The 12,399-nt window shown below is 42.9% G+C and overlaps 1 protein-coding gene and 1 pseudogene across 1 annotated transcript in view; both read right to left on the bottom strand.

The window, feature by feature from the left end:
* LOC147035815 (extracellular calcium-sensing receptor-like) overlaps positions 1–12,399 on the bottom strand; it is an 83,065-nt gene that overhangs the window by 31,362 nt on the left and 39,304 nt on the right. Inside the window, exon 4 of the mRNA XM_085869634.1 lies at positions 1,641–2,551. Coding sequence (XP_085725760.1) covers positions 1,641–2,551 — 911 coding nt within the window. The remainder of the gene's footprint in view (positions 1–1,640; positions 2,552–12,399) is intronic.
* On the bottom strand, positions 8,004–9,954 carry LOC147035817 (uncharacterized; annotated as a pseudogene).

Below are 12,399 nucleotides of genomic sequence, written 5' to 3'. Positions count from 1 at the left end.
GCCTTCCTCTTCTCCTCCTGCCTGGCGGCTCCATCTTCAACATCCTTCTCCCGATATACTCCGTTTCCCTCCTGTGCACATGTCCAAACCATCTCAATCTCGCCTCTCTCACTTTGTTTCCAAACCGTCCTACCTGCGCTGTCCCTCTAATACACTCATTTATTTTCCTATCCATCCTCGTCACTCCCAACGAGAATCGCAGCATCTTTAACTCTGCCACCTCCAGCTCTGCTTCCTGTCTTTTTGTTAGCGCCACCGCCTCCAAACCATACAACATAGCTGGTCTCACTACCCTCTTGTATACTTTCCCCTTCACTCTTGCAGCTACCCTTCTGTCACAAATCACTCCTGCAACTCTTCTCCACCCACTCCATCCTGCCTGCACTCTCTTTTTCACTTCTCTCCCACACTCTCCGTTACTTTGGACAGTTGATCCCAAGTATTTAAACCAATCCACCTTCCCCACCTCAACTCCTTGCAACTGCACCATACCACCACCCTCCCTCTCATTTACGCACATGTACTCCGTCTTACTCCTACTGACTAACATTCCCCTTCTCTCCAGTGCGTACCTCCACCTCTCAAGGCTCGATTCAGCCTGCTCCCTACTCTCCCTACAGATCATGATGTCATCCGCGAACATCATGGTCCATGGAGACTCCAGTCTGATCTCGTCCGTCAACCTGTCCATCACCATTGCAAACAGGAAAGGGCTCAGAGTCGATCCTTGGTGCAATCCCACTTTAACCTTAAACCGGTCCGTCATTCCTACCGCACACCTCACCGCTGTCACACTGTCCTCATACATATCCTGCACGATCCTCACATACTTCTCCACCACTCCCGACTTCCTCATACAATGCCACAACTCCTCTCTTGGCACCCTATCATAAGCTTTCTCTAAATCCACAAACACACAATGTAACTCTTTCAGGCCTTCCCTATACTTCTCCATCAACATTCTCAAAGCAAACATCGCATCAGTGGTGCTCTTTCCTGGCATAAACCCATATTGCTGCTCACAGATCATCACCTCTCCTCTCAACCGAGCTTCCACTACTCTTTCCCACAACTTCATGGTGTGGCTTAACAACTTTATCCCTCTGTAATTTCCACAGCTCTGCACATCACCCTTATTCTTGAAAATCGGAACCAGCACACTTAATCTCCACTCCTCCGGCATCCTCTCACTTTCCAAGACTTTATTAAACAATCTGGTTAACAACCCCACTGCCATCTCTCCTAAGCACTTCCATGCCTCCACTGGTATACCAGCTGGGCCAACCGCCTTTCCACTTTTCATCTTCTTCATAGCAGTCCTCACTTCATCCTTACTGATCCATCCCACTTCCAGATTCACTATCTCCACCTCTTCCAACCTTCTCTCTCTCTCATTTTCTTCATTCATCAGCTCCTCAAAGTACTCCATCCACCTTCTCAACACACTCTCCTCGCTCGTCAGCACATTCCCATTTGCATCCTTTATCCGTCCTAAAAGAACAAGCTGCATCTAAACCTCAAAATAAATGAATCATACTGAGGTATGTTATTTTTTACATTTTTGGCCACATTTGTTTAAAATCAAGCAAGATGAATGTAGGTGAAGAATACAGTCATAAGTGTGGTTGTTTTCCTGTTACCTGCCATGATTGAAATTTTGTAAATTCAGCACAAGTGCCATTGAGCAACGGGCCTTGACCAGGAACACATTTTTGCAAATCATGTAAGGCATGAGCAACAGCATACATAGCTGTGTATACATAGTATGACACTATCAAGTCAGACTCATCACTGAATTGCATCTCAACATTACGTAGATCTTCAAGTCCAGTGCAGGTCCTTCGTTTTGTTGAAATGTTCCAGGAACAGTTGAACATCATTTCCCAGAATTCCAAAAGAAATACATTTTCCCAACATTGCACATTGCAGCAATCATTTTCAAATTTAGCTTGATTCGTTTTCCAGATAATGGACTTGCTGTTATTTTCACTGGATGAAACACAATCATTCCTATTGTTTTGATCGATATTATTTGTTTCTTCCCCATTGCATTCTTTGTTTAATAGAATAAGATGTGAAAATGTCCTGTTATTGGTACTTGGAGTCATATTTAGCTTTGTCTGATTTTTGTTTAATTCAGGCTTAACATTCAGGTTACTCGATACATATTTGTATTTACATGTTACATTTGCAGCATTAACAATTGTTGGTTTCTGATATTGTCTCGCTGGATCAAAATTATTTTGATATCTGTGTTTGTTACATTGTGTTACAAATTTGTCAAGTGCATTTTTGAACAATGGCCGGAGATTGACAATAAATTCAGAAAAACCAGGAATTGAACCATGCCGGAAAGCAAAACCAATGGTCCCTTGAAATATGTGAGGCAGTCGATGAGAAGTGTATGGTTTCAAAGTTGCCCAAGCTTCACTAGCAATCCATATCTTTCCTGTAATGTTTCTTTTCCAAAGTTCTTCAACAAATGGACGGAAATTCCTTTCTGAACTGAACACAACAATCACTGATACTTTGGTTCTTTCAACAATTTCACCTGCAGTTAAAGAGAAATATTTTCCACTTATTTATAAATGTAGACTACATTGTGATATTTCAAAAGAATAAATTATAATATATTTTTAACAATCTTACGATCTCCGACATTTAGATATAAATTAGAGGCCACACCCTCAGTGCCACACCTGATGATCTTCTGTCAAGCGGAATAGATAGGTGCAGCACTGGCTAACAGAGGAAATCAGATGGGGTACAACTTCCCATCTAAATATGCTTGTACACTGTCAGACCAATGAAGGAAGGGCAACTGAGACATTTGAAATAACACCCATCAATTATTTATTTACACAAACGTAAGCAAGCAATCATTTGCAGCCAAGAAAAAAAGGCACAAAAGAGCAGATTTACATGTAACACACAGGCTTTCTTATGTAATTTTATTGACACAAAATAAATGGCCATCATTCAATCTGTGGAGAAGAATAAAACAAGAGGCTCTTGAGAAGAAAAGAAAAGTACAGTTGTAAGAAATCTATCTCATGTTTTAATGTATCTATCTAATGCTGTATTGCAATGCTTCATACGAAGATGTATTCCATCATGTGAGGGAGGGGTTATTGTGCTCAGAGTTTGATTTGTTCATGTCAGGTTTTTAGTTTCAGGATTTTAATCTCTTGTTTATATTTGATTGCTTTTCGTGTTAACAGTTTCCTGTTCCATTGGATGTTGGATGAAATAATAATAAAAAACAGATAATGTGTTTAAAAAAAATTAATGAATTATACCGGAAGTGTGTCATTCGTGTTTAGCAGAAATGGATCGACATTATAAATAGAGGGGCTGTGGATTGATGTGTGTGCTGATGGATTCCTATGTAAATTACGTGGAGTTACAGTGAGAAGTGTTAAGGTATTTCTGGTGTGAGTGGGGAAGGATGTGTGTGCTTTATGTTGGTATGTGGTTAGTATGCTTTCTGTTGGTATGGAGTGGGGTTGTTTTCTGTTGGTGTGTGTGTTTGTGCGAGTGAGTGCATGTCTTTTCTGTCATCCATATATCTTTTTTTTTCTCTCCTTGTCTCGGGAGGGGTTAATCTTGAAATAGTTTTTATAGGGTTCACTTAGCTGTGCCTAGATGAGTTTGAGGGTGGACTAGCAGCCGAAACCCGAATCCTATCCAGGTTCCTCCTGATGACTCCATCTTTGTCTGTTTGTTTCTCCTGATACTCCACTGCTGTATTTGGTCAGTTATTTGATAATGTATCTATCTAGTGTTGTAACGTGTCTATCTACTGTTGAAATGTATCTATCTAATGTTGTAATGTATCTATCCAATGTTGTAATGCACCTATCTAATATTGTAACGTAATGCACCTATCTTTGCTGAAGGTAAATATAATGAAAGAAGATCATACAAAAAGGAGAAACTTGGTGTAAAATATAACAGGACATTTTCAGCGAGCCAGTCAATGCCCAATGCACCGCAAAAACTACTTGGGGCCAAAAGCGGATGAGTGGCCCCTGAACTTTGTTAAAGTTGATCAATATACAGTATCCAGCGACAGTGCGAATATTGTGGAATACCTGCCAAGTCGCTAAAGTACTCAAGGAAGCACTCAAACAAAATTGTTGAGAAGGAATGGCTGACATGGCAAGTGAATAGCGATTACCATTCTGTCGTTTTAAAAACATCCTGGAGACACCTGAAATATCAAGCAAAGTCCAAATTAGATAAATGAACACTTTTCATCGCAGTAAAAAAATGCTGCTAAGTTCAATTTTGGAGCTTAAATTTTGTAATTTGGCTCAGTTTAAGATATTCTAGAAGTTATGGCATGTGCGGAAATGAAATAAAGCCACAAATGCTGGTAGTCCAGGCAAAATGTCGGATGACCTTACACAAATTGCAACAAAAGCAAACTCAACAGATTTTGATTCCTGGATATGTCCTCAGTGACAGAAAAAAGTCCAAAGGGATTCTGCGGGGGGAAAGTCCTGAAATCATTTAAATCCAATATGGCCACCACCCGGCTTCGGGGAAAATGAGAAAATTGTAAAGATTGATATTTTAATATGTAAATATATGTTTTGCTGCATTTTAATTGTTTCTAGTTATGGTCAGTATATTGATATACAAGAATAATTATAAAAAAGTGAAATGTATTGAGGGTAAAATAAAAAATTATAGCTTTTTTGTCCAAAAATGTCAATATTTAGTCCCGATAATTATTTTTTTTTACCTGATACTGATTTTGGCTCCTGGACAAAAAAAAAATAAGAAACGTTGAAGACACAAGATGAAATCAAGTCCATGGCAATACAATATAATTATGTAAATCATTGAAACATGACAAAATTCACAATTCCACTCGGGGCAATTACATCTGCCTGACGAAGGTTTCATGTCTCTGCTGGCTGCGAGTCAGAGGTCAATAGACGTCTGGGTCGGGCCTGGAGAGTCATGCATTCACTGGATCATGGGGTGTGGCGCTGCCGGTACCTGTGCGGGAGGACGAAAGTCTGAGTCTTCAGGTCCTTGGTACTTCCAGTCTTGCTCTATGGGTGCGAGACTTGGACTCTGACCAAGGATCTGAGATGGAGGCTTAATTCCTTTGGTACCAGGTCTCTTCGGAGAATCCTTGGCTATCGCTGGTCAGATTTTGTGTCCAACGAGCGGTTGCTGAGAGAGACTCGGATGAGATTTGTTACCTGCATAGTCCGTGAGCGTCAGTTGCGGCTGTGTGGACATGTGGCTCGTTTTCCTGACTCTGATCCTGCTCACCAGATTCTCTCAGCGAGGGAGTCTCATGAGTGGAGGAGGCCAGTGGGTCGACCACGTACCTCATGGTTGCAACAGGTTGCCCATCATCTCAATGAGATGGGGATGGGCCTGGCATCTGCCTGGGGGATGGCCAGACGGAGGCCCCTGGAGTACCGGCGGAAAGTGGACGCAGCGACGTGCTGTTCTGGCACATGCTCCCATACCTGACCTGACCTGAATATCGTCATCATCCTCATCATTGTCACATGAAGTGTTTGTGCAGCCAGAGCCCCTGCAGTTTCCACAAGCTGGAGTGCACTCAATGTTGTGCTTCTTGCATGTGCATCTCATGGTGCTACATCCAGCCTGCCAGTTGCACCTAATGACACATAACATCTTTTCAGGAGCTGGAGCTATTGATGTCTGAAGTGGCACAAAACCCTCGTCACACTTCTGCCAACCCCAGTCTGTCGGAAGAAGTTCATCTGCCCATCTCTTCCATTCTTTAACTTGCAGATACACGCACAGGCTATGATACTTTGCTGCTTCTGATGTTGGTGGTAACGTCTGTGGTTGCACGTGAGAGGAGCTCGAAGCCAACTTGTCTCTGTACCGCTGATACCGGAGGGTGTCCAGGGTGTCAGTTGACTTTCCGTTGTAGATTATCACCAATACTTTTTCTCCTGCATCTGCCACATCACATACGGAAGCTGGATATGTAACAAAAACCTTGACCTGCTGACAGAATGTGTTGTTTGCTTTGAACGTTTTGAGGGAAGCTACCTTTCCAATCCCATGAAGACGAGATGTCGTGTTGCACCCAAGAACTGCATGTAGAAACAGTATGTGCTTGCATATGTCTGTACCAATCATTTTCTTTGTAGCCTTGATGTTCCAGATGCGAGGCTTCTTCGTGTTCTTCTTTGGCTCGGGACAAAAGAAGAGGTCATGGGATTCTAAGCTTGCATGGCAGCATAGGAGGACGAGGAGGTCTGTGTCATCACCAACTAACACAGTGTTGGTGACATTAGCAGACTGCATGGCCTTCAGTACAATCATGAGATCAGCATCCCCTGTGGCATGGTGTGTCTCACAGTTCTTCTGAAGCTCTTCACTAAACATAAAAATGAATCGCTGTTTATTCTGCCTATTGGCAAGAAACTGTTCCTTCTTCATTGTGAGACGCATGTCAGCTGTAAATGTCACAGTCGTGCCAGCATTCCCTTTAGACCGTCTCTGGTGTGTCATGTCCTTCGTGTTGGTACTCTCATAACCATCAAACACGACTATGGCATCTCCATACTTCTTCGTTACATAATCAGTGTACAGGTGGCATATGTCTCTGTATGTAGATCCAGGAGACCATGGAATGCGTTGAACAAGTGCCCCGCCATCCAAAACATACTGTTGCCCATCATTGGGGATATCAGCTGGGACATCGGATCCAAGAAGATCCCAGATGGCATCAGCAAAGACTGGCTTGTGTGCTTCTCGGAGCTGAAGAGAGGAATCAAAGAGGGCTGGTGGATAGCTGCACAGTTCATATTTGAAGGCCGACTCCAGTTCTTCTGCTGTCTGTGCAACAGTGATCAGTCTCTGGAAGAGGAGTTGTGGGTCAACTTGGACTTGCTCTCCATCAATCTTGACAGATGACTTCATGCCGAGGGTGATAACTTGGTCTTTCCTCTTAAATGTGTACTCGGCAGGTGTTTTCCAATCCATAGATTTCAATATTTTGGCTCCTACAGCATGTGCTGTATCGATGTTGACTGTGAGGTGTGCAGGATCTCCAGTGGCAATGTTGCTCAGACGTGGATTACTTCTGAACGGATTCTGTTCCTGAAAATACTGACGAGCTGATAGTGTGTCCTTCCAGTCACGAGATTGTTTTGCCTTCGTCATGTCCTTCTGCTCTCCAGTGTTGTCGTTCACACCTGTGAGCTCCTGCATTGCCTGGTTTATTTCTGCACAGGCAGGCATTGATAGTAGCCATACCAGCTGTTGTTGCTCTGTCATTCCTCACCCTTGTGGGAGCCCCCCGCTGGTCTTCAAACTTCTCATCATAACTTGTTCGATGATCAGGTCAGATGAAAGACCTGCACACAGGTGATCACTTCGTCGAACCACATGGAACCCCTCATCAAAACGTTTGTGGACATTGGAATGTTGAGTTTTGAGGAAGGACATCTGCTGCAGATACACCCTCGCAGATTTGGCATACAGGTTGTGGCCCAAGGCTGCCAGCTAAGGCAGCATTTCCTGGATGGCCTGTAGATGTAGTGCCCAGTTCCCAGTGCGCTCTGCCTGGATGTATTTGCATAGAATTTCTGGCATGTCCATATACTGATCCCAGAGCGCTGAAGTTCTAGAAGATATCTTTGCAGACTCGGCATGCTTCTGAAGGTGGTCTTTGATTCGTTTCAAGATGTCAGACTTGCATACTTCTTCCACAGTGTCCCAGCCATCAGCTTCTCATTGAGGGTACGAGCTTCATTGAAGTCTGGATTATTGCTTAGATCTGTATGCTGGTCCTGTAGCGGCCTTGCAGCTGCTTTGGCTAAGTCCGGATCTTCATTCCCATTGCCGTCTGATGTTTCAGTTAGGCATGGTAGAGGCCCATTGAGCACATTTGTCAACAGCGAGGCATTGAGGGCTGCATCAACAATTAGGTGTGCACGGACTGCGCGGTCAAAGGCCTTGCCACTAAACATATGGATCACTGCATTGGGGGATTATATCAACTCCATCAGTTCTTGAAGCCCGGATGACACCATCAGGTGTCCAATACATCTGAGGAAACTCATCTCTGCGTGGAAGCCACCCAAGCATAGGACAATCCCTTTCAGATCACTTCCCATAGGCTCCGAGTTGATGATCATGAGGGCCTTCCACCAGAGGGGCTGATCAAAGGTGATTACTGGAGTGACACCGTTGCATCGTGCATGTTCACTGACAAACATCAGGGTCGAGTATATGCATGTGCTGTCAGTCGAGTTCATGTCTATCATGGGCAGAAACATGATATTCACCTTGCCAGGGTGGTCACCCTTGTGTTTGAATGGCATCATTACTGACCATGCAGATCTGGGGGACCCAAACAAGATGGATGTCTTCCACAGAACATCAATATTTTCAGAGCAGTTCTGGGCTTTTAGGTTGACAAGTTTCTGGTATGTCACTGCTGTCATCCCGTGACTTTCTTCCTTGTGGTACCGTATCTGCGCCCTTCCAACCATTGTGACATCACGAGACGTCACCTTAGCCATGGGTATTGGCTGGCCTGATCTGGTTCCAGGGGTAAATGGCTGTAATCATCCCCATGCCATGGAATGTGTCATGGCCATCCAGTGTGCGAATGTTATGGTCCACATTGTCAGCTGCATACTGCACAAACTCTGTTGTCAGATTCGGGATGTCTGTTCCATGTGACTGAGCAGCATTTCGTTCAAACTGATGCACCTCTTCATATGAACAAGAGAACCCGTGATGATGAAGGTAGTCAATGAGAAATCGTGATGCGAAGTGGTGATATAGCTGCACACCCAACCCAACCTGCAGTGATGCCAGCAAGACTCTGGGTCAAGTTGCCTGCACTATGGCTTGCTCAATTGAAGCCACTTTAACACCATCTTTCTTTCCCACAAACAGTCCTTCAAGCAGTACCAGCAGAGTATCTGGTAAGAATTTAATGCCAGCCTCTTGCGATTGCAGGGCATCACCACATGGGTAGACTTCATGGGATGTTTCAATGGTTTTAATGTCTTCTTTGATGAGTTTGGCAGCGGCCTGGACAAGCTTGATTTTTCTCTTCAGTAGTGTCTTTTTCCTGCTGCTGGTTGTTGTAATATTCCTGAAGCACTGCCCTGGCTGTTGTCCTGAAGGTGACCACGTTCAGCTTGCCGTTGATCGCAGTTTGGATTATCCTGTCACCAAAGTGTTCCCACAGCCTCGCCTTCATGTGGGTGTAACTGTATGCTTCGTGGTTAGTGCCTGCCAGTTTCTGTGTCATGAGGTCAATGAGATCATTGATGGTTTTCTGCTCATCATCATTTTCCTCAAGATATCTTGACACTTGCAAGAATGCTGCTGTCTTCTCATCGCCTCGAGGCCGTCCAAGCTTTGTTCTCTTTGATTCTTTGGTGTCCATCATCTGAGCTATTGGTATCTGTTTATTTGTGCGAAAGTTAACACTGCATGTCTGGTGGTAAACTGCATCTGCGGCGTGTAAGTCATGCACATGCAGAATCCGTGCCTTCACAGCATCTGACCAAACATCGGCTCGTTCGGTTCGCGGCATATTGCCAGGAGCGTGTCCTTCAATTCAATTGTCTTTACTTGAAGCACATCCTGCGTCTTCCGCTTCCTCCCAAACTTGGCTGGTCTAGCACAGAAAAGGCAATCAGCATTGAAAGAAAACCCCTCCTCAGATGACCTTAGTACATGTCCATCGCTGCTTGTACTGGCCTTTGACTCTTCTTTCCTGGTATCCTTGGTTATCTGATGTGGGTTGCAGTATATACGCCGGCAGTCTTTGTGCACCCTTTCCCCAGGTACAGTGTGAATGCTGTCTTTCCTTGTGCTGCTGGCCTGGTTGATGGCTGAACACCCCTTTCCTGTTAGAGTTGAAGCTGATGGGCCTCCTCCATCCTGTTTGCATATGGCACACCATTCAGGTCCCTCCATGCCTGAAAATAAAAATCCAGAATTAGTATAATTGTTTTAAAGTTTGAACTGACTATGTTATATTAACAAATAAACATAGCTATGGTATTTAAAATCATAATTTGTCTTAATCCTATTAATGTATTAGCTATAGCCAGGCGTTTATCCTTTGTTTGGACCGAATACGCACAAAGTGCACACATTTCAAATTAAGGGGGTAGGGGTAGGCAAATGGAAATAAATTCAATAAAAATTAATATTGTGTGTTAATTCTTCTTTCACCAGAAGATAGTCGTAATGTCCCTGTATCTGGAAATGTATAGTATGTATGCCTGGGTATACATATGTTCTTATATGAACAAACTTTATAAAGTCAAAATATTTTTTCGGGAAAAAATATTGGCATTTTTGGACAAAAAAGCTATCATTTTTTATTTTACCCTCAATAAATTTAACTTTTTTATAATTATTCTTGTATATCAATATACTGAACATAACTAGAAACAATTAGAATCCAGAAAAACATATATTTACATATCTTTACAATTTTCACATTTTCGCCAAAGCCGGGTGGTGGCCATATTGGATTTCCATGATTTCAGGACTTTCCCCGGAGGATTCCTTAGGAATTTTTTTCTGTCACTGAGGACATATTGAGGAACCAAAATCTGTTGAGTTTCCTTTTGTTGCAATTTGTGTGAGGTTGACCAAATATTTCTGCTAAAATGCCTGCACTAAAGTGTTTCTGGGAGGTTATATGCATTGCACTGTATCCAGCAATTCATAGCTTCGCATTTGATGATATAAGTGAAGAAAGTGACGAAAAAAATGTTATCATGAAGAAATCATTGCATCCTGTTTCAAGTAGACATTGTTGATCAGGCCCCCCTAAAAATGGTAAATTAAGACCCCATCAAGGGACAGCGAGGTGTCTGAGGATGCACATGATAAAGGATATAAATATATAAGGCTGTCAATTATCTTCATAATGGATGTTTTAATTGAAACAAACAACCAATTTTCACTCGTGCACTCCCTCGGTTTTCCGCTAGTATGTATGCAAAGTTTTATTCTGATAGATGTCATAGTTTTGTTGTTGCAGAAGAAAAACACACACACACACACACACTCACCTTTTTGTTGTGCTTGCAAATACAACCCGTCGCTTTGCTAATGGGGGTGTGAAGGGGAAGGTTGGAGAAAGAGAGAGGGAGTAAGAGGTGGAGGAGAGAGAGAGGGGAGGCAGAGAGGACATAGAGAAGGGAGGGGAAGGGAGGGGCAGGGAGAGGAGGGAGGGGGAAGGAGGAGTGGGTGATGCGAGGAAGGGGGAGAAGAGTGAGGAAAGGGGGGGGGTGCAGGTGGGGAGAACATTGCCTCACAAAATGTTATTATACACTTTGGGGGAGACAGACAGACAGACAGACACAGACACACAGACAGATATATGCATTTTATTCGGAGGAGGGAGCAAGGAGGGGACAGACAGATGGATAGACAGAAAGAGGAAAAGAAAAGAGATAGGTGAGGGGTGGAGGTGGTGTAAGCAAAGAGTGTGATTTGTTATGCTTAATGATCGAACACAAAAAAATAAAAAATCTAATGTCAGAATAGCTGCACTGCCTGCACACACAACAACACAACAGAGTTTGTAATGTTAACCACGAGAACATCTGCAAAAACTTTGATATCCCAGTTCCAGAAAATTTGTGGAAGCATGAACTGAAAACATTGAAGCTCTGTTCACGTATGGCTTAATGATCCCATCGAGGATTAATATCGAAAACAAAGTGTTGTGGAATTTTGTTGTTAACTGCCTCGGTGCAAATCTTATTACTCCATTTCAAATTCACAAATAATTCACTGTCCACAACGAAAAGTACATTTCACCCGAGAACATTTATTTTGTGGTTCCACAGAGTTCAAAACACTGAGATGTAAACATCCGCAATCATTTGCACTAAGCTATGTTTACATTTTCTGACATTTATATGCTTTTGTGGGAGTGGAGAGGGCTCGGAGAACAAACGAAGAGAGAACATGGTGACTTTCGGCTGGCCTTGGTGAGAATCAGCAAAAATACTAAAAAGCAGACAACCAAGAGGAGTACAGGATAAGACAGTGGGTTATAGCTTTTAGTATGAATGTGATTATATTTATTTGAATACAAAGAAATAAATATAAAAGGCAGTGAGTACAAGGGTGAAATCAGTGAGTAGAGTAACATTGAAAAGGCAACTTTTCTAAAAAGGAATATTCCCCATCACCAGATATCATACTTTGGAACAAAAAAGAGAGATGAAGGCATTACGAAGGCGTGTGCTAATAACTGAAAAACGAGGCCAACGTCAAACAAATTGCAACAGAAATGAATACTGCTGTATCGAGTAGTGCACCCTTCGGGAATAATAACACCCAGAATCTACTCGAATCTGCCGGGGACAAATTACCTAATTAACATAATTTCAA

The sequence above is a fragment of the Eptatretus burgeri genome, chromosome 1 (genome assembly GCF_056783735.1).
Source record: "Eptatretus burgeri isolate ZD-2024b chromosome 1, Ebu_testis_v1, whole genome shotgun sequence".
In the NCBI taxonomy this organism is placed as follows: Eukaryota; Metazoa; Chordata; class Myxini; order Myxiniformes; family Myxinidae; genus Eptatretus; species Eptatretus burgeri.
The sequence above is the reverse complement of the archived record's forward strand: the minus strand, read 5'-3'. Positions and strand labels throughout refer to the sequence as shown.